We start from the raw sequence: 27279 nt of genomic DNA, 5'->3' as shown, positions 1-27279 counted from the left end.
AGTTTCTAGTCCTTGAGAACATATCTGTTACATTGTTAACACATAAGATAGTTACGAGTACTATGTAAAACTGACACGCTCTTTTAACTCTTCTGAAGTCGCTCTTTTAATTCTCCTGATGTGGACAGTATTCCTTTGAACCTTGTAAGGGGCTCCTTTGGTCCTCGGTATTTTCTATTGATTCCTAAAAGAGTAATTCAACGAGTACTCATCGAATTAACAAAAAGCGCTTGTAATGAAAAGTGGAAGAGACATTTCTCAGTGAAATCAACTCTACTTTCTTCGAATACTTTAGTCTTTCTGTAAGTTTAACAGCACTCCGACTAAGTACGTCGTACTACAGCTACGTTTTTAATATAAAGAAATACATTGTTGCACTACTATATTTCGACCACTTCAAACTTAACCTATTTATTCCCCCTTGTACCTTGTCGAGTCCCCTCCGCGCTTGCAATTGCTTGTGATGTGCAAATAGACGTTTGCCCTAGATAAAATTAATAGCCTGGAATATGTGTCCAGGTTTACACACAAACTTTGACCCATATGTTTTAATTTATAACAAATTTCACACGAAACACGTAAAGTAATTAAAAAAAATAATAATGGTCATATATTTCATTTAAAAATTAGTGAAACCGACGAATACTTATCTTACTAATATGCGAAAATGCGAAAGTTGCGATGGATGGATGGATGGATGTTTGTTTGAAGGTATCTCCGAAGCGGCCCAACAGATCTTGATATTTGTCACATTTAAAACATAGTTTTGAAGAACACAGAGACTACTTATAAAGTTTTTTTTTTTAATTCCGCGCGGACAGAGTCGCGGGCAACAGCTATTATTATCATAAACTTGGGTGTTTTTGTATAATGTCAACATAAATAAATATTTATTTGGCTGAAACTTATCCTAAAATTTATTGGTTTCCTCGAAGATAGACGTGCTAAATCGAACGAATCATACCTAAGAAAATTGTATCGTAAGTAATTGAACTGACAGGGGCAGGTATACAGCGAATTGCTCGCTCTACATTACACTGATTACCTTACCTTTGATTGCTACAAACGGGTGAAAGGATTCTATTGACTTAATTAACTAAGTATTCGATTTCTTTAATCGACGATTCTTTTATGAATGGATGAAAAGATGGAGAAATAAAATAAATTTATTTTGAATCAAAAATTTACCTATTGATATGAATTCTAATTTGATAGATATTGTGATGATTGAAAGAAATAGCTGATATTGATTGCTTTATTAAGTATTCATTAAGGGATCTGTTGAAAATACAGATAGTTGGGTACATCATGGAGTTGATGATCTGTGCCAAATTGACACATCAAACTTTTTTCTAATTAAAAGCTAAACGAAGAGCGCATGAAGTGCTTTAATCTAAATACACGTTAAAGTCGCTTGTTGAGCGTTTGTTCTGTCCTTTCAAAGACATTAAACTTTTATCCACGTTATGATTTATAGTAGAAAATAACAAGCGCTCCTAACTTTTTAGTCACCATCTATAAAAATTATAAATTATGTATTTGTCATTTTTTTAAATAGTGTAGATTGGATAAAGATTGAAGAAGTTGAGAATGTTTGTTGCAGCTCACACGTTCCACATTCCCAACGCATGATTTCGACTATTTTTAATTAATCTGCTTTGAGTTTGCTATTACTCGCATTAGACAATGTTAAAAATCAATGGCATTTACGTCATGTAACATAGAAAAAAAGAAAAAAAGTTTCGTTTTTTTTTTTTTGAAGAGTGCATCTGAAAGCTTAGATTGCGATACTGTCTAGTTACAAATGCAATACTATGCAAACTAAAACAGCAATACCGTCCGCTTCTGTGTGAGTTATCCAAGTGGCCGTAAGAGGCCGCATATCAAACAGCTATGCAGCCCGGAGCTGCAATATCCGACCACTTTGATCTCGCTTCGACATTTATTAATAACGCACCAGATTACTTTATGAAAATTATGTTTGTAGTACTATAATATTACGAGTATCAACATTTATCAACCATTGATAGAGATTATTTCCCAAAAAATCTTATTGGACTTGTAATGTCTACTTGTTTATTAAAAATCTTATAACACTCTAATAAGACTTACAGCCTTTATAACACAAAAGACGTATAGGAAAGGTTTTTAAATCTGCAGCACCAATGAATAGGTGTTTTTTTTAATTTTTCAATTAAGAAAATTATCTACAGAAATTAATCTCCTCTAATGTTAAATTAAAAGACTTAATTTCATTATCAGTTTAAATAAACAAGTAACATTATTTCTTTTTTGTCACCTCCTACGTTTAGCAATTCATTTTTAAGTTTTTAGTTAATATTTTAGATAATAATTGGATATTACCACGTTATTCTATTAGTTTGACTAATACCATTACGTACCTATATTTAGATTAGATATTGTTAAATCATTTTCTAATGGATTATTTTCAGAGTAAAGTGTACACAACATTTTCATATGGTATCCATGTTGTGCACATATATATAGCCCGCCATCTTGTGGAGACTAAATGTACGCTCACCAACCGATCAACTAAAAATCTCATACTAATTTTAACAAGATTGATGATGAAGATACGTTAACGATTGTGACAAACATTTGTGTGAGGTCAACTAATTGCTGTGTACGCTAAACATAATTTTCATCTTGTCACTTATAAGAGACACCAACAAAAAAAAAACACATTAGAGTTTAAATAATTGACTTAAATCATTTGATAATTGATTAAATTTTGACGTAATTTAAATTATTTTTAAGAAACCTTTACACATCTTAGCATTCCAAAGCACTTGATGCCAGAAGTAAAATATTTCAAATAAATCCTATGACTTTTAGCTTTATTACAATAAAGTATTACAAAACAAACCAGAATAATCGTGCAATAGAGTTACAAAGAAGTATCAATATGCTCAGAAGCTCTTGAATTTACGATTAAAAGTAAGTAATTAAGTAATCATCATAACTTACAAAAAATCCTAAGGTATTTATATTTTTTAAATATGTTATAACTTGATTTATGAAAACAGGTGTGTAACTTTGCATGTAACGTTATTCGTATCATTTCCTGTATCAGTAGTAATATTCACAACACGCGTTGAATGCGCGAAAGCGAAAGTTCCTATGTCGTGGCTTAGCTTTTATTCATCTCAATTAATTCCACTTTCTCTGAGGAATTCTTTCGTACAAATGCCAAACTATATAGTTTTAAGCTTCGTTAGGATAATAAATAAAAGAATATTAAATCTTCTATAAAAATGTTTAATTGAAATATTTTTCTACTCAATTTGTTTAGAGTTGAACTTATATTTGGAAAGAAACCTTAAAGTTTCTTCTCACGTTTAAAGTACACGTGAATTTAAATATTAATCTTATAAAGTTTTTTAATTAAGAGAAAAACTTTTAGTAAGTATTTGATTTTGAAGTAGCTCTACAAATTAAATTTTTAATTGAAATATCGATATTTAGAAATTTTTTTAAGTCCATAGATAGAGAATCCTTTTAAATGTAGAGAAACTTGAAGAAACGTCGAGGAAAAAGTTCTTCTTTTTAAATAAAACAAATTGTTATGTTTCACATACATAAAGCAAAGTTAGACGAACTTTTCCCAAATCGGTAAGTTTCTAAAGAACGACCAACAAATATACGTTTTCCAGGACCATGCCTAATAGAAATCTATAATCACTACTTAATTAAAGAAAAAAGACAGGTAAATAACTGGAATTCGAATAATAATAATTTATAACAAAATTATTATTTAGTAAATTACTAAGGTTAATTAAGTTCATCTGTAGCTCCAAGTAAAAAAGGGACGAAACATTGTCGACAAGAGATAAAACCCTGTCGTTGAATAATTCAAGGAACAAATTCGATCGCATCTATTGAACTTAACAAATACCGCAATTAGGACTCCATTTCTACAACATTTGGCAATGACCTCTGGTAGTAAATAAGAAAGTATTTTATTGTTTTAATTAGCTTAAATAATGCGATATTATTATTAAGTCATTAGGAGAGACGAGTCGACATAATAATTATGATTATTCTATCACACTATGGCATGGTCTGAGTAAAAACTTGAATAATTCCAGAGCCATAAAATACGAAGTGGTTTGAGCCTTACATAGGTAGATAGCAACCGAACACTGTGCGGGTACGGCTCGAGCACTCATACATAAAGCAGGAAATAAATAGGTCGCGGGGGCACGGTATCCCCCAGGGTGGTGCGAGGGTGTCAGCGATGGAGGGTGCAAGGGGCCGGGCGGGATGGTGGTGGCGCAAAACTAGGTGGCCTACATGTGCGGAGCCCGCTGCACAGCCGTCGCGTTTTCATCGCAGCCACATCGCCGTAAATTAAATATTCGAGGATCTCGGCCAAACAGCGGCATCAGCGGCTTTGTTTCTATCTCGATTAACTCCGAGCTCTATCCATGTTCTAAATAACATTAGAAAATATATTTATATATTCGCAAAACTTTAACGATAAAACTTTAACGTTAACGATAAACGTTATCAAAAAAGGCCTCCAAAAAAATCTAACAGCAACCTGAAAAACTATAAGAAAACAAGAGAAGGAATAAAATTATATTATACTTAGAAGTGATGATTTAGGCTAACTGGTAACAAAGGATTGACCGAACCACTGAGATAAATAAAATAAATGTTCCAGTACAACATGTACGACGGGCACGAGTATGCAAAGTAAATAATAATGAATAACATACTTTTCACTGCAATGTCGTATATTTACAAATTTGTATGCATTCATATCTCAACTGCTGGAACGTAATCTAGAAAATCCAGTCACGTTGTAAACTAGGAATATGAAAGGAGCTCACGTGGCGCTGGCGCCCGTATGAATATAATAAAATCACGCTCCGACACCTTTAACTAAGTGGGGGGACCATTCAAAAGGACTACTTCAAAGGGCTTGGAACGGTTTTTTAATCTAGGTCGTTCATAAATCACTGGACAATTATAACAATTATTTCTTGTAAGCGATCAGAACCGAATATAACTGGAATGTTTTCTCCTCATAGAGACGTAACCCTTTGCCGCAGTTCGTTTAACAAAGACATTCTATGAATATGTCTGGATGATTCCAATGTTGATCAACCGGTGCGAATTCGTCTATCTAGAATAAATGAATCACAATCCCAATGTGAAGATCTCATAAATAGTTCATTCAACTTCACAGACCATAAATTCGAATGCGACAAATATTTGTGAATTCCGTATCTGTAATTTAATGTTTATTTTTTAAATTTTTAAAAATAAAATTAAAAAGGTAATCCATAAATATAACACAATTCCTTCTTATGCCTTATTTATATTTGACTAAATGATCTTAGACTTACAATCGTATAGGTACGCTGATAAATTTTACCCTCATCTTTTTGATGTTTAAACGATCCCCATTAATAAGGTTAGTCGTTTCTCACAGAACATTGCATTTTGTTATTTTGAAATGAAAAGGTAAATGGTACCCAGTATTGAGTTTTTTTGTAATCAATGCAAAGGGTTTTGGCGTCCAATGGAGAGACTATGGAGTGCCTCTTACTTGTTGAACTAGGTACTATACAGTTGTGTACATAAGCATGATATTGTATTTTGTATAATTGATTTTTTCTTCTATAAAAAAATTCCTACATATCTAAATGATCCCTAGCTGTTGGCACAATGGAGTAGAATTTAAATTGCTACTCAGCTACTCTTCTAATAACGTAAAATGATACCGTTATCCTCACTCGTATATTTTATTCAAATTATTTTTCATTCACCGTTTTTTATCCTAGATAGTGTTTCATAATTCTACGAGTAGATATTAATAGATAAAAAATAGTTGAAGTAGGACGCAAATATCGTCAACAAAATCGTATCTTTATCATATGTATCTATTATATTTAGCATAACTAGACATGTATCTGTCTTATCTGTCAGGATGTTACATTGTTGTTATTGTTACATCTTGCTAAAATATAATTTACATTGTTATATATGTATGTGTTTTACATATTTGTACAAAGACTAACCTATTGACTGATATACGAGTATCAACGCACAACGCAAGACCTACTGGAAATGGTTTTTCTAAAGATCTAAAAATTACTTAACTCTCTTTCTTTATAAGTTAATTATATACTTATAATAGTTAAAATGCAACATTTTATTTGAATATGTACATTCTTACAAGTTAAACCTATTTTCATCGGTTTATCTCTTCGAAAAAAGACACGGAAAAATATACAGAATATTCGCTGAAAAGTATATAAAAGATTATCTTAACCCATTTCGAATTCTGCAGAGTTTCACAGAGAACAAAAAAGATTTCAGTCGCTACAGATGACTGATGCGGATGGAGAGCGCCTTCGCAAAGTAAATCATCGTTGGAACACGAGCAATTTAACTTTCTAACAGTTATTAGGTATAGTACAATAATTATTAAAATACACGCGTATTTTCAACACATATATACATACATACATAATATATATATATATACATACAAACATAATAGGCCGTTATAATTATTAGAATGCAAAGACGATTTCAATAAGACTACCTTAACATTCCATAAAAATGTGGAGCTTTTTTTTACTAACTGTTCTCTACACATAGGTGACAATGCTAAACTACGCATTTTTATTTTCAAGTTGTTTACACCGATATGTTAAAGAAAATTTGCTTTTTTAAAAGGGTTTCATGGATTTTATAGAGAGCTTTTAAAATATTAATTGTAAATTCCCCTCATCACTGGTCAAGATCAACCGATTCATTAACCGCATACTGCTGGGCGTTGAGTTAAGCTAGCTAGTAGCTAAGCTAGTAATTGCTTAAAACCCTTTCATTCTTGTTGGTGGAGTAATTTTCATCACTTCCCAGTCTGCGCTTTCCTCTTGACTTCCTGTTACAATTATTTTATTGAATGTTAGTAGTGTTATATAGATCGGTTTGATATATTGAAATAGATGAATATGCTGCGTCGCCCACGCACTGTCATGTACAAACGTGGGTAGAGACGTCAAGTTGAACATACATATATGTACGTGGACATTACGGGATGCGGCTTGATTTGTGTCACGCGCAATTGAAATCCGACCTCTGACCATTTACATAACGCAACAAGGCATGTCCGTGGGCAATCAAAAATACCGGTGCTGACATTAACACGTTTTAACTTTTAGTTGTACTTTTCTAGCCGTAAACATTTTGATGCAAGTGGTTGTGTGTTATGAGGTTAATAGTTTATTTATTAAGTAAAATTAAAAACACAGACAATAGCAAGGATAGGCTAAGGTTAACCTACTTTCACTACTACTTCTAAAACTCTACTTCTCTACTCTTCTACTTCTAAAACTCTACTTCTCTACTCTTCTACTTCTAAAACTCTTCTACTCTTAAACTCAATGAGAAGAATCTCAGTGATCTCTACTTAAAATTATCTTCATTGTAGCCCGCGACTTCATCCAGACAGACTACATGAATGGAAAATTTCAGCGAGATCCGTTGAGCCGTTCTTTAAATACATTCGTTACCAAATTCGAAGCTTTCGGATTTATAATATTAGTAAGATTTATGGTACTTTGTTTTGACTCTTGTTTACGAGTACTTCAATGAACTATCATCTATTGGGGTAGTGGAGACTGAAAACCACGCAAGGTTGATTTTATCACATATTGTAACCATAGGAAAGAAAATCGCGTAAGTGTTACGGCATTAATTCTCCTAACATAACCAAAACAGAAGTACAGCTTATCGTCTGCAATGTGTGGACAGTTGCACGCACTTTCAACACACAAACGCATCTCTTGTAGTCTTAGCGAAAGTTGCCGGGCCCAGTGAGTAGGTGCGAGGTCGCATAGTCGGGCGCGACCCAATCGGCCCTGAGTGTGTCCGCTACATCCGGTAAGAATGGACGCAGTTCAAGTTACTACTCATGCTTAGAGAAGACAAGGTATTATGGTTGCCGGTGAGAATATGGAAAGTGTGTCGAGTAGGCATTACTTGCTTTTCTTACCTAAATACTGCTGATGAACTAATTATGTCTAGAGTGGAAATCTCAGATCTTTTCATAATGTTTTCCCAATACAACCGATCATCGGTCATTGTGAAGCTAATATGAAATATTAATAACAGTCCATTTTGCAGTTCAGTTCTAGCACTGTTTAATACACCGGGAGTCTTTGTCTATCCTATTACGGTGTGATAGTGTAAAAAGATTTCAGTTACGTAGTTACTAAATGGTAATTACATCTTCCTTTGCTTAAGCTCTAGGGTCGGGTATTGTGGTATGTAGGATTGGATTCATCGAATCATTAGCAGTTGGATGATAGCTGGAGATATTTTCCAGTGCGAAAATGCTGTGAAACTTGTTCGGCATCCCAGTCGGCGGTGTGGAGCGGGCGGCGAGCGGCGAGCGGCAAGCGGCGACGGCGACGCGATCTGGGTCGAGCGGCGTCCTACGTGCCGCACTAACACACGCGCGAGAACCTCGGCCCGCGCGATGCACGCTCGCACCCACACACCGACACCGGCCCCGGACGAGATCTAGGCCGAAAAACTCGCGCATGCGCCGATACCACTCTACCTACTCTTGCGGACTGATATGCAGTTAACACAAAGACTTCACAAATCTACAAACACATATAACAATTAAACTCGAAGACTATTTGCACTTATGGTTTATATAATTTAATTATATTTGTTTTTACATATACCTACATAATTTTGCTTTAATTAAGATTGAGGATTTTCTACAGAAAGTAAACTTTTTATTATGGTTATTACCCCCCCCCCCCCTCATGATAACTAAAAGTACTAATTATTTGATAGTCACTCATACAAATTATTTTATAAAATTTTGTGGGACATAGTTCTATTTTAGGTTATCATTGTACTGTAAATAAATAAATAAATAAAATAATAAATAATATTTAAGACAACAGTATGTAGTTAGAAAAGCGACCATTTTTATAACATGATTTTGAACGTGAGAGTTAACGTTGGACGACACCATTTAGTTGCATAATTTTCTGATGTGTGCGTGAGTAGCTTTTTGTTAAGCGCTAAATAGGTCACCAGAAAAACTTGCTCTACAGTGACGTACGAATAATTCATATTGGTACGAGATTAAAGAAAAGAATTACTTGTTTCGTAGGTCGTGGTATGGTGGCATTTTATACCAGTTGAGTAACGTTATCCAAACTTTGGTGGTGTGAGCAACGCTGCCTTTGCCTAATGGAATCGGCCATGTGGTTGGGGGCCCGATTGAGGTGAGACGTTCGACAATGGAAAGTTGTTTCCATTGGTCAAGATGAATAGTTATGCTTTTTTATTTTATAATACTTGTATACTACAAACTTTGAATGCGTACTATGATAAGTAAAACGCTATAATAGTGTTTTATTTGAGAAACAATAGGTCGCTCCTGTGCTTGAATACCCGAATGCTTTTATATTTTAAAGCAAATAGAAACCTGATTTATATTTTCATTTTCTTCATAAAAAAATTTGCCGGTGCCGATACCGGACATTACGTGAGTGTTTATCCATTTATATATCTTAGTTGAGAAAATTTACGCTAACATTCGTATATTGAGATGGAACCCAGGGTGCCGTGTTAAGACTAATTAATAATTACATTACGATCACTAGGCTATTATGCGCTTCTGTGATGAAAGAAAAGAAAAAAAATGTTTAGTATAAATGTATATATAATATTTATAAATAATAAACATTTCCCTTTGTTTCATTGTTCCGTGCGGGTATCATGTATTGGGTCATGACCTGACCCGAATTTCTGATTTCTGAAGCAGTCGTAGGGGCTCCTGCGCCAAACTATTTGAGGTCAATTTATGTAACACGTACATCTATGTGTAAGCAATTACAAATACATTTTTAATACAAACACTTAATTACTTTCGTAGATGTTTGGGCAGAATTTCTGTAAGAAAATAAAAAAATACATGCAACATTATCAATGATTGCAAATCAATCTTTTCCTTCGATTTTTTCTGTCTCTCATCTGGAGCTGCATATAAGTAGTAATTTTAGATAAACATTTTAATTGCAATGTTGACCTGTTACGAAAGTTGCGGTAATAATGAAGAACGTAGATTACAGTTTTATACAACCCATATGACTAATAATAATACTAATTCGTTATAACAAACAAGGGGTTCGAACCCATGACCTTATCTTACTAGTATTATAAATGGGAATGTTTAGATGGATGGATGTTTGTTAGAAGATATCTCTAAAACGGCTGTAAAAAAACACGATGAAATTTGCCATAGATGTACAACATAGTCTGGTAGTGTAGTACACGGACTCGCGATCGACTAATACTAGCTGTATTTTGTAATCCGTAACCTAATTCTATTTAAAATAATTTGATCTAGTGTGTATTGGTTTGTCTTCTCTCGTTAATAATCTCACGCTACCAAACCCTCTCAGACAAAATGAAACTCAAAATTTATTTTAGCATTTATTGTGTTATCTCATTTAAATATGTGACAATGGCAGCGGAAGCTTTCACTATGTCTCCGGCAGCGTGCGCGAGTCCCCTCATACAGTCCTCAAGGGTCACTTGCGACGTGTTCACAGATAGCTTGACCATTATAACTTTGATGGCTTGGTGCACATTCCAGTCGCTCAGCTCAAGAGCTTCGAGGCATTCCTCCGGCGTTGTCTGTGGTCAAAATGTTCGACTTATAAATAAATTTGTGTCGATTAACTTTAGATTTAATGTTATATAGTTTTACTAATATTATGAATGTTTGGATGGATGGATGTATGGATGTTTGTTTTGACTTAAGTACAAAACGACTGTACGGATCTGAAGTACCCTGAAGTAGTAGAACTATGGTGAGCTATTATATAGAAGTACCGTTGACATACTTATTTAAAATGTATAATAAAATATGTAAGTTTTTACGTACGTCATCTTGACATATTTCTAGAGACGTGACACAATTCATTATAGGACTGACATTTCCGATTATTCGTTGTTGGTGACACACTTTATACTGAAGTAGAAGAATGCTAGCGTATTTTTAAATAGATTCACACATTTTAAATATGCGTGTTTACTTTTTGAAACATGTTTAATTCTAGAATGTAATCCTCAACCTACTTTTGTCTACGGAGTTTGGCTACAGTATGTACTACTGTTCCAGACATTTCTATCAGATGTCATATCTGAAATCAATACCTTCTCTCGTATATCCTCTTTCACAAGCCATTTGTACTTTCTTAGATCTTCCACTAATTTAGTAGACAATACAGATCCAATATCATTACTTTCTAACTAATGAGTTATCAAATCTAGATTTTAATTGTAAATTTCATACTAATCTTGAGTTATTTATTCACTACCTATTTTAAGTAGAGTTGAAACCATTGTTGGTGTCAAAAACGTGACTTGATTTCTTTTTCTTAATTTTTTTTTTTACCTTATCCATTGACGCCCAAATTCATTCTTTTTATTAGTGCATGCATACTAAAAATATTAATAAATTTACACAGGCGTTATTAAGAAAACTTATAATTGACAAATATTTAGGTTTAACAAATGTGGATGTCGCAAATATATCTCGGAATGTTGCCAAATCGAATTCAGTTATCTCTGTCTATACTTTTGGGTCAAGGGCTGTCGTATTATCTTATCAACTAAATAGGGCAAGTTCCAATAGGTCCAACAAAATACAGTATTGCATTAGCGCTAATAATATTATAATAATTATTATACTGTATAATATATTGCCTGTCTCTTCATTACTTATTTACAGTAATTTTATGATTCCGCGACCTTTCACTTTGTAGGAAAAAGTAACAAAATAATTATATAAATTGGAATATAATTAATCGAAGACTTTAATTTATTTTTTTCTTAATCCAGAATTTCATACTTTAAATTTAAAAGTTAAATAATTTTTATTCGATATATTTCACCAACATTCAATACAACCAATGTAGTAAAGGGTGTGTACACTTGATAAATTGATAAAGTCCAATATTACCTGTTGTTTTAGCACCTTGTTCATGATCCGAACTTCATCGGACTCAACGCCGCGCTGTCGACCGCATGGCTTCTGGTCCGCAAACTCAAGTAAGTCTTCAACGGATACATAATCTATAATAAAATTATAAGTATATACAAATAAAATTAAATATATATTATTACACGATTTCTTTAATATAAATATATATATTGACGCTGGAAAGCGTAAACGCTGTAACCCCGAAAGTATGAACTTTATAGGAGAGCCAAAAAATGATAACTCGTGAGCTGATACGCCTACAAGCCTGCGGTATTTAGCAATGTTGTGTAGTTTGTGCTAACCTATAATAAAATCATTATCGTTTGATAATGGTTGAAATTATTAACGTGTGAAAAACATATTCGTGATTTCAAGGGTTACAGCATTTATGCTTTCCAACGTCGATATGTGTATAAATAAAGATTAATGTTTGTTTGTTTTCCCTCAAATGTTCCTAAAACCATTGATCACATTTTGAATAACATTTTTTTTAGAAATTTCTGAAGTTGTCATAGGTTTATACATTAATAAAATTAAAACATAAAATAAAAATTACTTTTCGACATATAGATTAGGTTAATTTTTCTAAATCTACATATAGTCGAACATGGATGAACGAGAGCCTCCTATTAATGAGTCATTATCCGTTTCGTAAGCGAGAAATTCGAGGACAAGAGAAACATCTATAAGCGAGAAAAACATCATTGTCAATTGGATTCACACTTATTCACAGTAATCTAATCGTAAAAACCAGATTTTTTGCGGCTGTGAAAAGAACCCTAATTCTAAAATACCTTTGACAAGAGAGTTCCTTTCTATCTGATCACACGTGCATACTTCTTCAGTATCCGTTGCATCCAGGGGGGAGTTAAACGGATTCAGGTGGTGTTGTACTGTTGTATTAGTAAATGGATTTGTATCCACATTGGCTGTCGAAGGACCATCGAAAACATCAACTCCTTGGTTATAAATCTTTTGGCCGTTATCTTTCTGTCCATTTCTTTGTTTCATTGTACAAGTTACAGCATTCTGGTATATAATAACCCGATTATCTTGATCGTTGTTGACAGTTTTAGGAACAACCTCTGGGTTTGGGTTTGCGTTGGGCAATTTCAAAGGATACTTCCTTATGTGTCTAGGTTTGTCGATCAATTTAGGTTTCGTACTTCTCGGTGGAAGGGGCAATTCATTTATATTCTAAAAATAAACATAAACTTGTTTTAAGAATTACAAATATTGTAGCGTGTATTTTTTATTATTGAAAGATATATTCCACAGAATAAATGACCAGTTTACATTATTCCATTCCAACAATTAAATCAATGCTGTATTACAATTTGAAATAGGTTCCAGTGTGACATCTTAAAACTTACATGATTAGTATGCAATTGCTGCTCCATAGCTTCTCTTGATGAAGACGGTCTGAAATATTAAATTGGTAATTATTATTACAAGTTTCAGATGCTGAAACAATTTAGGACAAACATATATTTCTCTCATTTTCTCTGAAAAAAAACTGAAACTATTAGTTTGTATGAACTATTAAGACCTTGATCTAGGACTATTTTATTTTTTATGCAATTTGATTAGTAAGTTTTTATAAGTTTATAATATCCTGCCATACGTAGGTGTATTTGCGTATTACAAAACAATTTGCGATGACAAAAACTTCAATACTAAACGTAAATACATAATTTACAGTACAACTTACCGATTGTTAGTTGACAGTTGTTTTTGCAGAGACAGAAAATTTGCGCGAGGTTCTTTAAAACGTGGCGCGGGCTTTGGTATTGTGGCAGGTTTGTGGCTTATCTCCATGTGAGAAATAAGGGAAGTAGATGGCATTGGATCCTCAATCAGACTCGTATAAGCGAGTTTACTTTCCGCAGTTATCGTCGACTGTTATAAATACAAAAATGTGATTTAAAATTAAAAATTTCGATTGTATTACAGATTCAATGTATGTAATAATTTCAGGAACATTTTTTTATTTATATTACTTACTTGAAGATCCGGTACGCTTTTTGCTTCTTCGCTGAAATTTCGCCTTTCATGTTTACCTGAAAAAAATAAACTCCTTAATACTTTCAGTGCCACGGATTCTCTATGCGTAAAATAAAAAAAAAACTACTTAACTTACCTGCGGCTTCGGTGTCATGACCGGCACTTTGGTGTAGCGATACTAGAGGAAATTTGAAATGGAACTTAGAACGATCATTGGGTGAGCTCGGCACCCTCTGGTCACCGTCAAGGTCATTCATAGATCTGTAAATGAAACATGTAGCTGTTTCCACTGTCCAAACACTTGTATGAAAACATATTGTCATCCCCTTTATGTTTTATAAAAAATAAACAGAAACATTACTGACATTATTCCACAATAAGTAAAGTATAATTAACAAAAAGATGCCTCGGCATGTGAGATCCTATGACAGATTATAATTTGCTTTATATTGTTAAGATATTTTCTTCAATTGAATGAGAAATCAAAATTCGACTTGTCGAAATATCGTACAACTCGCTGCTCAGAAAACAATACAATTTGTAACAGTAAAGGGATATGGAGAGAGGACGCTGCACAGCTGACTTTGAAATGTCAAAAAAATTGATGCGTAATAATGTATAAAATTAAAATCTTTACTAACTTGGTAGTTATCTCATTGGCAAGTGCTACCGCTGTATCCAGTGTTCTCTCGTCGTGTGCTGACATCAGTTTCATGGTTCCTGTATTGCTTCCCTTTTTCCTATCCGCTTTGCTAAGCGTGTGAGGTCTGGACAAACAGTTACAAAGTACTTAAAGAATTACAGTGAAATATTAAAATAAATAAATAAGGTCATTTGTATATACTTTCGTAGCTTTAAAAAAATAATATAAGTATATAAAACAATGTTATATTTAACAAATATAAAATTAAACGTACCTTGAGTTGTCGTTATCAAAATTTTTACCAATCCCCTGTAAAAATATATAAGAGTGATCATTAGAAGTATAAAATCTAAAACATTAAAAAATATATTTTTTAATTCAACAAAAAATGAATTCTATTAGCACTATTTTATATACAATAAACTAAAAATTGCATTATACAAGGTCGTGACACATATCTTGTTACTAACACGAACACACTTTTACGTTAAATCACATATGTTAGGAATATATGCTTTATTGTTCTCATAAAATTTATTATGACCAGAATTTCATTGTCTATTTTAAATATTCACTATACAATTTAAATTTACTGAAAGTAATTATTTACTAAAAGTGATGATGATTAAAATTTTATTAAAAAATCAATTTAGTTTATTAAAATTTCTTTTACACGTAGAATAAGTTTTAACAAATTACATATACAGTAAGTGCTCTATAGTAATCTAAATGACATTTAACTATAAGTCTATAACACAAGAAATTACTTAAATAAAAGTACTTATGACTTCAAAGAATGAATGAGACAATACAATATGAAACAATTCAACATCAACATATAAAATCAAGTTAATGAAGTTAAGTTATTCTATTTGTTTGTTTATTATATTTATGATTGTCATTACATTACAAAAGTACATACTTGATATTTAATTGATGTTGAATAATCTAAATATATGTTTAAAAATATAAAACTCACATTATAAGACCTAAGTCTTACCCGAAATTCTGCAAACATTTGCAACCTGAATAATGAATTGAATAACCTAAGTCAGAATGAAAAATAATAATAATAAATAATAATTGATCTTAAAAGTAGGTATTTCGCCATGGGGGGTTCTGAGGTAACAGTTCCTTTTGGAAAAAGGGGTCACTTGTACAAAATAGTTTAGAGATCCCTGGTCTAAATCATATTATGTTTGGAAGAAAATACGTACGTCTTCTCGTTTTCTGGTGTCGAGGTTCCGGAACATATATTCCATCTCATCGAGCAAACTCTGCCCAAAATCATTGCAGCTTTTCTGGATTAAGAAAAAATTAACATTTTATTAAATTTTCAACATTACATCCAATTTCTATAAATAATTTACTAGCTTTTACCCGCGACTCCGTCCGCGCGGAACAAAAAATAGAAAACGGGGTAAAAATTATCCTATGTCCGTTTCCTGGTTCTAAGCTACCTGCCCACCAATTTTCAGTCAAATCGATTCAGCCGTTCTTGAGTTATAAATAGTGTAACTAACACGACTTTCTTTTATATATATAGATTTACTAGCTGTCACCCGCGACTCCGTCCGAATTAGGAAATGATAAGATCAATGTATGAGGAAATGCAAGATATACGTAATCAAAGTATTGTATTAATTAATTACTAAAACTTAAATAAATTACAAAATCTACTTAATAGTAGTAATAAAATAAAATAACTGTACCGGAATGCCAGGACTATCGGGTATTGCTGAATTATCGCATTTGATCAATTCCGCCGCTGTACCTTCCTATAAAAAATAAAATTTATAACTATATGGTCATCATACATACATGAAATTAAAAGAATAACATAGTAACATATGTATTAACTTTATTTAGATTTTTTAATGCAAATCTAATGGGAAAAACCCCATAAGTATGGCAAGATAAACTTAGACTAAAGCATGTTTAAGTAATAATTAATATAATTGTGTTATAAATAAATATTCTTACAGTGTCAGTGTCAGATATCTCGTGGTACTCGTGAACCTCACCACCGGAACAAGTGCACACTGGCTGGACATCCTCGTTCTTCTGGTAACGCCCCAGTGATGCACTTTTGACCTGTATACGTTTAATTCAGTGATTTTCAAACTTATTTATTATACCGCCCCCTTTAAAAATCAACTATTTTTTCGCCCCCCATTTTTTCTAGGCCCCTTAACGGCCTCCTTTGAGAAACTTTGGTTTAATTGAACACCTTTCGTCTAGTTTTCATTACAAATGAGGTTTGGTTGGTTAATAATTCTAAAAGGACTGAACGGATCTGGTTGAAATTTAGAACAAAGTTCTGAGAGAAAAAGTAGATGAATATGAAAAAGGGTACTAATTTAACTTTAAAGAATATCAATTAATAATATTTTAATATGAACAGTAAATATAAATACTAATATGTATCTATGAGGAAGACAAAATTGAAATAGGATCAATAATAAAAAATAAAGTTATTGTTTTACCTTATTTAAAATACTCTTGCTTGTAGATGGTTCAGAAAGTGTTTTAAGTTTGTTCTTTTTGGGACTTTTGAGCTTCTTATCCGTGTCTGAAAAGAAATTAACATACAAATTAAATCACTTATATATTTAATTAAAATTAGATAAATACGATTATTTCTAAGAGTTTTCAAAGTATTTGTAGAACTTACACGACAAATCAACTTCGTCACGATCGGTTTTCGATTCTGTATACGTGGCTTTTAAAATAGGATAAGGTGGCATACACATTGCTCCAGATAAATGAGATGGTGAGTTGGGATTTAAAAGTGGCACTTGTTCTAAATCGTCCGATGGTTTGTACTGTGTAACCACTTGACGGGATGTCTGAAAGGAAAGTTTAAAATAAAAAACCAACATTAAATGAGGACATGAAATTTGTTTTATACAATTCAATAAATGATTATTAACATTTCATTATGTTTTTACAAGAGAAGGGAGCATATGAGTAGCCATTGAGGGCAATATTAATTGACCCGACGCCAATAGACATCAGAAACAGAAGAGGAACCGCAGAAGCTTTGCCAGCCTTATTACCCAAACAAAACATGTGGGAGAAAACTGAAAGATCTAAGTAGGTGGCGCTAGCGTCAAGAGTGGTCTGTCGTATATCAAATTTCTTATACGTCAAAAAATAAATAAAAATGTATTCCTTATTCATCTTTTGTTATAAATAATTTTTGAACTATTATTTTTTTTTTATATTATAAGGTGGCAAACGAGCAAACGGCCACCTGGATTCGCCACAATAGCGAGACGAACGTTGCCCATAGGCATCCGCAAATGCATATGCGTTGCCTACCTTTAATTAACGGAGAAGGGGACTCACAAAAAGAGGATATTTCTCCTTCCTATGCGTCCCCTCTTTCGCCAAATCCACTTCCCCTTCCCATCCTTTCTTATAAAGAAAAGGATGGGAAGGGAAAGAGGACAAAAATTAGGCCTCCTGTCTTAAAAAAAAATAACTTGTCTTTGAATTTGAGTGAAATTTGATGGAAGTCGTTGCTATGACTACAAGCCGCAGAGTACTTTGTATGTAAATAAAATGTCTTTGGTATATTAAATACTACTTCCACTCTTGATCATTGTGTCATCTAGAGGATTATGTCCCTAATACGGATTCTAAATAAAGCTTTGAAGACCAAATGGCGAGTGACATAATTGTGCGTTATACTCACACAAGCTGCTGGGTCGAGAAATGCTATATCGCCGAAGAAAGCGCCATCCAAACCGACGTGTCCTGTGTGCTTCATGTCACCTTGAGGACTGGATATCATGCTACGATGTATCGTTCTCTTGCCGGTATACGTGTGACGTTTGACGTCAGAACGAGATATGGCGGACGTTCGCGTTGCGTTTCGTGACTGATGCGGTGACATTGAACCAGGCAAAGCTTGCTAAGTGTACGGAAAACTGTGGTTATGTGTCGTCAAGTGACACAAATGTATCAGGAATATGTTAGTCACATAGTGAATAGAATAAGCACCCATGGCTTACAAATTCTTAGTGTCTTTTAAAATTTTGCCTCAATATCTAAGCAAACATTATTGGTACGTTAAATTTAATACAGCTGTTTTTAGTATACCACAAGAAATTAGATTTCATACTTTTTTTAATGAAATAATAAAGCCTAATATGGATAAGTTTAGTTTAGTTTAATAATAAAATTTCTATTTAATTATAATTTGATCCAAAGGATTAAGAAGCATTGGTTTCTTAATTTTAAATTCTATTTCATTGTTAATAAACTTTTCAAGATAAGTTTAAATATTTCTATTTGTTGTGACGTAGAAATATTAACAAATTGTTAGATTTATTAAGAAAAAACATACAGAGATAGTATGAATAAAGTCAATAGGTTTGCAAAAGCCCAGCAATATTTAGCATTAAACACAAACTAGTCAAAAGAGAAATAATAAACAAAACATAAAAAACAAACATTTAAAGCACCAAATATATAAAATGTTGCCAACATACCTCTGGTTGAATAAATGGCTCTGTCTCATTGGGGTCAAATACACCACAGGTACCTCCAGGTAATACCCCATACCACAATGAAGACTTTGTGAAATTCCTAATAGAAAAAGTTTAAATATAAAACAAACTATCCACAATAATAAACTATACATCTTTAGCATTGTTCTTACTCTTTTCCAAGTACTGTTATTACTTGACCAGCTTTATATTCAAGAAAATTACTCCGTCTGCCATCTTGTGGTTCATGAAAATCTGTGATTGCTTGAACCTGAAATAAATATAAACATTTCAAAACTTTACAGAATTTTATATCTTTTAATACTGTCAAAGTCTAATTAATGTTTTATTCATATTTAAAAATACATATGATGTACATCTTTCCGTATTTATGTAATAGTTACTCGCCATTTTGTCAGCTTGGAATTAAAAAAAAAATTTAGTAAGTATGTGTTCTTCCAGACAGTGTTCTACAACCATACCTTATTTTATTCAAATCCATGCAACCGTTCTGGAGGTATCTTCTAAAAAACATCCATCCATCCATACATCCAAACAATCGCGTTATAATATTAGTAAGATTAAAATACGAAACAGCAATTCAAAGGAGCATTAAAATTACAATTACCTGAATTTCCACTGCCAAAACACTCATTCAAAAACATTTGTATGTAGTGAGTTATAAAAAACATTATATACAAACCTGGATTGGTTGTATTTCACGTAGCTTTGGCTTCAATTCTTTGAACTTGGGTCTAGAGTTTGGATCATGGGCCCAACATTCTAACATCACGGAATAATAGTCATCGGGGCAACATTCGGGCCTTTCCAATCTCTGAAAGAAAACGAACATGTCAAACATAATAAGCAACATATATGAAATGACTACAAACACAAAAAAAATTCATGTAAGTCCAAAACCGGTAATATCAGATATTTTCTACAATATTCAACAAATCTTACTTAATATTATATATGCGACATTTTAGATGGTTAGATGAATGTTTGTTTGAAGATATCTACGGAACGGTTTAACGGATCTTGATAAAATTTGTCACAGATATAGAACAAAGGCTACTTATTACAGACAGCTAGTGTTTTGTAATTATGTTTACAACCAATAAGTATTTTATTTAATTGGATGTGCTTGTTTTGTTTTTGAGAAGTCAATTAAGAAAAACATGTTTTAAGAAATTTGCCGGAAAAGCAAAATGAGGTCCAAGACGAAATTTCACTAATTTCATCTGTTTCTTTTTTATACATATATTTATAATTGATTTGGTAGTGGAAGCAGTGCATACAAACTTACTTGATAATTTGGTTCATCTATTGCTTCTAGGATCTGATGTCCTGAGAAAGCTGCCCACGGCTGGAAACCATAAGTAAACATCTCCCAAAGGCAAACTCCGAACGCCCAAACATCGCTTGCCGATGTAAAACGTAAATATAAAATGCATTCTGGTGCACACCTAAAAATTAATAATGAGGTATTTACATATTGTTATTTGACATAGTTCCAAATATTTTCAAATTATTTTGCGCATCATTATATTGAAAATTAACTTAATATTATTTTATTATATGGCACTGAGATCACATAATCTATAAATGATTCCTTGCAAAATAGATGAAAAAGTTTTTCTTTATAAATTTATTACAGTAATATTGCCGCCATTCCGTTACTACTAGTAGTACTGGAATTGCAGCCACGTACAGGTCGATGCAGCGTGGGTAGGCCTCCCACAAGATGGACTGATGATCTGGTCAAGGTTGCTGAAGTATCCTGGATACGGATTGCACATGATCCATCATCGTGGGGATCTCTGGGGCAGGCCTATGCCCAGCAGTGGGCGTTATGGCTGAAAAGTAGAATATATACTAACCATGCAACCGGTAATTTGAGATTCACATTGTAATTCGTTTGGTAATAATCCTTGCCTACGCTCAATGCACGCGATAAGCCGAAATCCGAGATTTTTACTCTATATTTGCTAAATACTAAGATATTCCTTGCTGCTAAGTCCCTGAAATAAAATTTAAAAAATATCAATTGTTGTATATCAATTATTATTAACTATTAGCGATCAAACTTATTTGACCAGAAGATTAATCTTCGACCGAAACGGCCATAGGAGTAAAAAATAATTATTATGATAAAATAAACACCAACCTATGAATCAGTCTTTTGTTTTCTAAATAAGTCATGCCATCACAGATTTGTTGTGCGAACTCACAAAGGTTCGATACGGGAAAGCTTGCTCGAAGCGACACCTCGCGTAGGCACTCGAGAAGTGAACGGAGTGGAGCCAACTCTGTCACCTGAAAGCGAAAGTCTTCACTTACAACTCCAACTTTTTAGTAAATTAGCAAAAGTAATTGATTTGTAACGTAACCTTCAGTAAAACACTCTACAACATGAGCAATTAATACATGAAGTATTATTTTTCAAGTATGGTTCTTATATTTACTTAGGTACAATTGTGTTTGCAATTTTATATATCAAATAGGTGGGAGCGAAATCATCGCCTTCTTAACTAAATGAAAAAAGAAAAGGTTGATGTTTAGCATCCAAGTCAATTTAAAATGCTATTAACATTATAGCTATAGGTTTCCGAAACCAAAATTCCCATTTAAAACATATTGTTATCTCTGTTTTTTAAAAGAAAATGGCTGGGATGGCGATATGTGTTATACAGTAATATTTGTTTCAGAAACCAACGGAAAATTTATGTATACGTAATTTATTCTCATAGCGACAGACAGCGTAAGACATAAAACCTCTTACGTCATACAATTGCATCGCAATATAAAGATCAAATTTCATATATGCGGTATACCTTTGAAGCTTTCAAAGTGGAATATATTATGACCCGTGCAAAACAACATTGTATTATTCAAAGTTCATCAATATACATTCAGCAAGGAAAACTTAAAATATGACTTACCAACATCAAGGAATCCAAGTGTAACACGACACCATACAACCTGACAATGTTAGGATGCTCAATACTGTGCATTACGGCAGCTTCTTTTAAGAATTCTGATGAATTTGAGGTCATGCGTTCATGTCCTAAGCATTTTATAGCTACTTGCAGCTGAAATATTTAAACAATTCAAGGTAAGCATGGCATTGCCAAACATGGCTACATCAATATTAAAAAAATAATTAAATAACTAGTTTCCTTCATTATGATATAGCTAAGGTTATTCTTGGTTAGAAGAACTCCACAGGAAAGAAGATATATAAAAAAATCAATAGTTAGCAATTCCAGAACAAGCAATCAAATCTTTTCTGTTACTAATACTTAGTTTATCATTGACACCATTTTAGAGAGGCCAGTGAAACATGATTTTTATTAATAATCAGGAAAATTATATTTTCTCTTGATGTGGGTGCGTGGCATGCCTTAACTCTGGTATAAAGTGTATCAAGACCAGGCAATGTCATCATCTCCTTGGTCTTAACCTACTCACGTGGGGTTGCAAACCTTATTGTTTTGACTTAATTATTACGGCCGGCCACCTGCCTCAGGCAATGTATTATAATTGTTTCTTAAGAACTTAAGGATTAAAAGATAGTGATTAGTGCAAAATTATTGCTAAGCTACCTCCAACCAATTTTCAGCCAAATTGATCAAGTGGTTCCCGAGCTACAAAAAGTATAACGAAAACTAATTTCTTTTATATATATATATATATACTTACTCTTTGATTGCCTGTGGTCCAAGTACCCTGTTGCACCACTCCAAACTGTCCTGTACCTAGCTCTTTATTGATATTTATATCTTCAATGGATATTATATGTTTGGTAGGTACTTTAACATTTTCTGGGAATGGTTGAAAGTCAATAGGAATAGAACTATGACCAAGAGTAATCTGTAAAATAAAAGGAGATTTTTCCCATTCAAAGTTGTTGTTAAACATATTACTGTCTGATCCATTAAAAACATTACAAACTTACCGGTTCATTTCTTCTGCTAGCAGTTAGAAGTTGTTTGAGTTTATTCAAATACGGATTTGGAAAATATTTGTTATAGAGTTTCCTGTATCGTCTCTGTTCAGGTTTTGAAAGTCCAATTTGATGTAAATCACCCTTTATAACATACTTTAACTGTGAAAGTTTGGTCACCTTAAGAATATCTCTAAAAAAAAAAATTAGATGTTAAACAATAGACACAGAGGAGAGAGAGATGAGTGATGCATGTGGCACATATGTTATTTTATTCATGTTTTGAGCCTGTACATTTTCTGAGCAGCAGCATTCACAGAAAAGCATCTAAATCCCAGCCCAAAGGAATGCTAAATCTTGTAAAGATAATCAAACAGCCATTGAAAATTGTACATGGCGCCCATTGTATTACATATATAAAATTTGTTGTAAGTTAGTAGATTTTTGTGATTTCCCATCATAAAAATTGCAGATTTTTCGTTTGTAATTGTTGGATGCAAAGGTTCACTTCGTGTTGCTGAGTCACTAGTTAAATGGGTGAAAATTATGATAACATGAAGAGAAAGTGGATAGCTAATGTTATAGCAACAGAAGTGGACAACTGGTTGACTTAACCTATTAGTTGAGTTCATTTTGGTAAGACAAATAGACACTATAAATTTAATTAACTAACTTGTACTCGTAATAAGGTACCTTCATGTTTAGGTGTAACATATCGAATTTTAAGCCTCTTTAAAAAAAGAAAATTTTGCAAAATGTACCTATTTTTTGTTTAAGGAAAATATTTGCCTAACCTTATTTGCTTATTTCACTTTCATGTGAAATAAACTGTCACATAAAATATTAAAACTAGCAACAACAGACACCTTATAATATTAAATTTTAATCTTTGCTCCTTATCATCGGTATTTACTGCAGAGTCGGTCAGATTCTAAAAGCTGTTTGGACGCAATTGTATGAAATCAATTTAGAAGTAAATCAAGATTACCTTATATTATGGAAATTAAAAACATTTTGTACAGATGTTCCCTGCAAGGTCTCCAGGTCACTCTTGTGTGGATTCCAGGTCATTCTGGGATCCAGGGCAATGAGTCAGCTCACCATCTAGCTAAAGAAGCCAAATTTTGTGGCTCAATGAGTCACCACAAACTACACCGTCATGACCTGGTGTCCTTGGCTAAGGAACATCTTTTGTCTAGCTGGAAATCTTTGTGGTCCGAGACTTCTATTAGCAAAGGTAAATACTTTGCAGACATACAAGAATCCATACCAGTGAGGCCATGGTTCTTTAGGTTCCCTGATGCAAATAAGCAGACCACGTCGACAATCTGTCGACTATGATTAGACTATGTGTGCACTCCAGTTGTCTTAGCCAAAATCAGTGTTAAGGATAGCTTGCAATGTGAATGCACATTAGACCAAGGAACAGTGAATCATATATTTTTTTCTTGCCCAAACAGAACTTCATCCCTAATTGATGACCTCCCAAATTATATCCCTCGCCCCACTAACTTTAAGACCCTCTTAACTCACATAAATACTCCATATGTAAATATTTTATGTGACTATATTAACAACAATAATAATATATTATAAGTTGTTCGTCCCATAACCTAACAATATTATGTGTATTTTTGTGTTCATCCTTTTTATGTAAATCAATGTTTATAGATAATTCTAGAGTTTGTACCACTTGTATGCTCACAAGACTTATCCATAAGCAGTGTGTTGCCAGTCTCTTTAAGAAACTGAACTGAACAGACACCTTACTAAATGTTACTTTTATTTATAGGACATATATTCCATCAAAAAATCAAATGTTATTTAAACATCATAATTTAATTGTAACACTCCGTTATAAATGTTTGCTATGGGGATATTGAGAAAGTGCAGCTCACATCCAAACATTTTGGCCAGTGCTGCAGACCATGAATAAATAATTGAGATTAAATGCAGTGAATTCATTTAAAAAGGAAGTAATTTGTATATTCTATAAAGTTTGGTTGGTATAATATCAATATTAACTCTTATATCTATATATCCATCCATAATTTAAAAAGAAAACTTTTTTAAAAATATCTTCCTAGGTTTACAATCTGAGATTTTAATTGGATCAAGTAAGGGGGTCGCAATATGAATTGTGTAGATTTAGAATAGAAATGTATAGTGTAAAGGCCTCAACCTCAAAGATATACAGCACAAATTGAAAGGGTGCAAATTTTTTCTGAAATTAATTTAGTACCAAAAACGTACCAGTCTAACATAAAATAAGAAATGCAAGGATTATAAATGCATTTTTAAATACCTGAACAACTCAAAGTATTGTTGGAGATCTGCCTGTCGGAGAAATCTTTTCAAATTTTCTTGATCGTCGACTATATTTTCTAAAACGAAAAAGGATGTTTATGTACATATACAAAATTTTACGAAATATTAACATAAAATTTGTTACGAATAACTCACCCATAATTAGAACTTTCAGTTTAAGCAACGTACGCAACACAATTTATTGCAGTATATTTATTGAATAATAAATACTACATACAAAACTAAAGTTATGCTTATGTGGTTTAGTCAAATTACAAAAGCAAATCGGTATTTAACGTCGCGTCGATCAAGCAACCATCAGTACAATAAAAATAAACCACAAACACAATACCAATGCATCAAAGAGCAGTCCGATCCACAATCAACTCGTCAATTTCTCTATGGTATACACTGCGATGACTGCGATGAGCAAGTCTATGACACGGTAATAATAATACCGTGAGTGAGAGAGATACAGTTATACCCAATTCCTGTGACGTGACAAAGACAGGGATAACTATCTTCTGTCCCTTTCTGCGTACCAGGGTTTGGGCTTTGTTTGGAACAAAGGTTGTCCCCTACAAACAACCTAGGTTGTCCCTAGCAAAGTTTGACATTCGTGCTATTTTTCGAAAATTGTGAGTACTTAGTGGCTGTAATTGTGCAAAAATATTTTGATATTACAGTTTTAGTAAGGTAAAGTTTATAAAACATGGTATACTGCTGTATCGTCGGTTGTAAAAGCCGTAGTGAGCGAAAAGAGAAAAACATAACCTTTCACTCGTAAGTACTGAAACTACGCACTTATTCACATGTATTCATACAAAATAAGGAAGAAAATACAAACTAGTTGTTCTTTACAGTCTTTGTAATAACTAATATGTTAAAATACGGGTAAAATCAGCTAAAATAAAATAGTATTTTTCGAACATTATGCGCCCAAACGCAGATGTCATTTGTGTCAAATAATATACTGTAGATCTGGGAAACAAGCGGCCATATTAAACTTCTTTTCAAATTGGTTGGTTATTACCCGTAAAAATAATACCACCATCTTGTTGTAAAAATTACCCTGAATTTAGGGGAAATAAATTATAGTATGTATAATGTATATAAATGAAACAATTAACATTTTTTATACTATTTTCAACAGATTTCAAAAGGAGTTTTTAATTCTGGTATATGCTGTGTTTTTAAATATTTGATACTTTCTTATCCCGTTGATTTTAAAGAGTATGCTTTTTAATTTGTCCCATGTAAATTTTGTTTCTTAGAAATTACAATCAAAATAGTTTAATATTTAGTAGTTTTACATGTAGTGTTCACTGTAATGATATACAGAGTAATTTAAAATTATATGACTATAATATTGGTATGTTTTTTGTAGCTTTTTATGAAGAGTTAGGGCTTCGTGCATATCGAAGAAAAATAGGACATCGTTTGAATGCTCGTCTAATGGACCTAAGACTGAAGAGATGCCGCGCTTTGTTGAAGCAGTACGCGGGAAAAAATATCGGGAAATTCTTTTTTTGGAGTCACTCAAGACATCCTTGATTAAGGCAGCCGCCGATATTGACATGGACCTCGTTCGTGCTGTGATAGACGACTGGCCGAGCAGATTGAAGGCCTGTATTCAAAATCACGGATGTCATTTTGAATAAACTTTAGTGTCATAAGAATCTATGTTTTGTTAAGTTCATTTTGGTATATAAATGGTCACATAATGAATAAACTTGTTTCAATTATTTTATATTAAACATGTAACAGAATTTATGACCTGACTAAGTATTACTAAAAAAATCTGTTTATGTAATCTTAGTCA

The 27279-nt window shown here is 32.9% G+C and overlaps 1 protein-coding gene across 1 annotated transcript; it reads right to left on the bottom strand.

The window, feature by feature from the left end:
• Positions 1-10503: 10503 nt before the first annotated feature.
• Positions 10504-25843, bottom strand: LOC106717051 (activated Cdc42 kinase-like). The gene is made up of 26 exons (XM_014510737.2): positions 25614-25843; positions 25456-25534; positions 23163-23343; positions 22907-23077; positions 22147-22296; positions 21372-21520; positions 21085-21225; positions 20511-20670; positions 19905-20036; positions 19375-19472; positions 19205-19301; positions 18406-18624; positions 17380-17554; positions 17192-17277; positions 16689-16799; positions 16418-16483; positions 15923-16006; positions 14980-15014; positions 14704-14829; positions 14199-14323; positions 14063-14118; positions 13770-13957; positions 13432-13480; positions 12853-13255; positions 12038-12150; positions 10504-10707 (listed from the first exon to the last, which is right to left on the bottom strand). Exons 1-26 carry the CDS (start codon positions 25615-25617, stop codon positions 10504-10506), a joined length of 3402 nt encoding a protein of 1133 aa, XP_014366223.2. The 5' UTR covers positions 25618-25843.
• Positions 25844-27279: the final 1436 nt, after the last annotated feature.

Source organism: Papilio machaon, chromosome Z, assembly GCF_912999745.1.
Source record: "Papilio machaon chromosome Z, ilPapMach1.1, whole genome shotgun sequence".
In the NCBI taxonomy this organism is placed as follows: Eukaryota; Metazoa; Arthropoda; class Insecta; order Lepidoptera; family Papilionidae; genus Papilio; species Papilio machaon.
The sequence above is the reverse complement of the archived record's forward strand: the minus strand, read 5'-3'. Positions and strand labels throughout refer to the sequence as shown.

Coding starts and splice junctions, on each gene's coding strand:
- LOC106717051 (XM_014510737.2), bottom strand. Junction 19,302..19,374: donor ATAACAGTACTTGGAAAAGA/GTAAGAACAATG, acceptor TTTTTCTATTAG/GAATTTCACAAAGTCTTCAT. Junction 17,278..17,379: donor TGACGAAGTTGATTTGTCGT/GTAAGTTCTACA, acceptor ATTTCTTTTCAG/ACACGGATAAGAAGCTCAAA.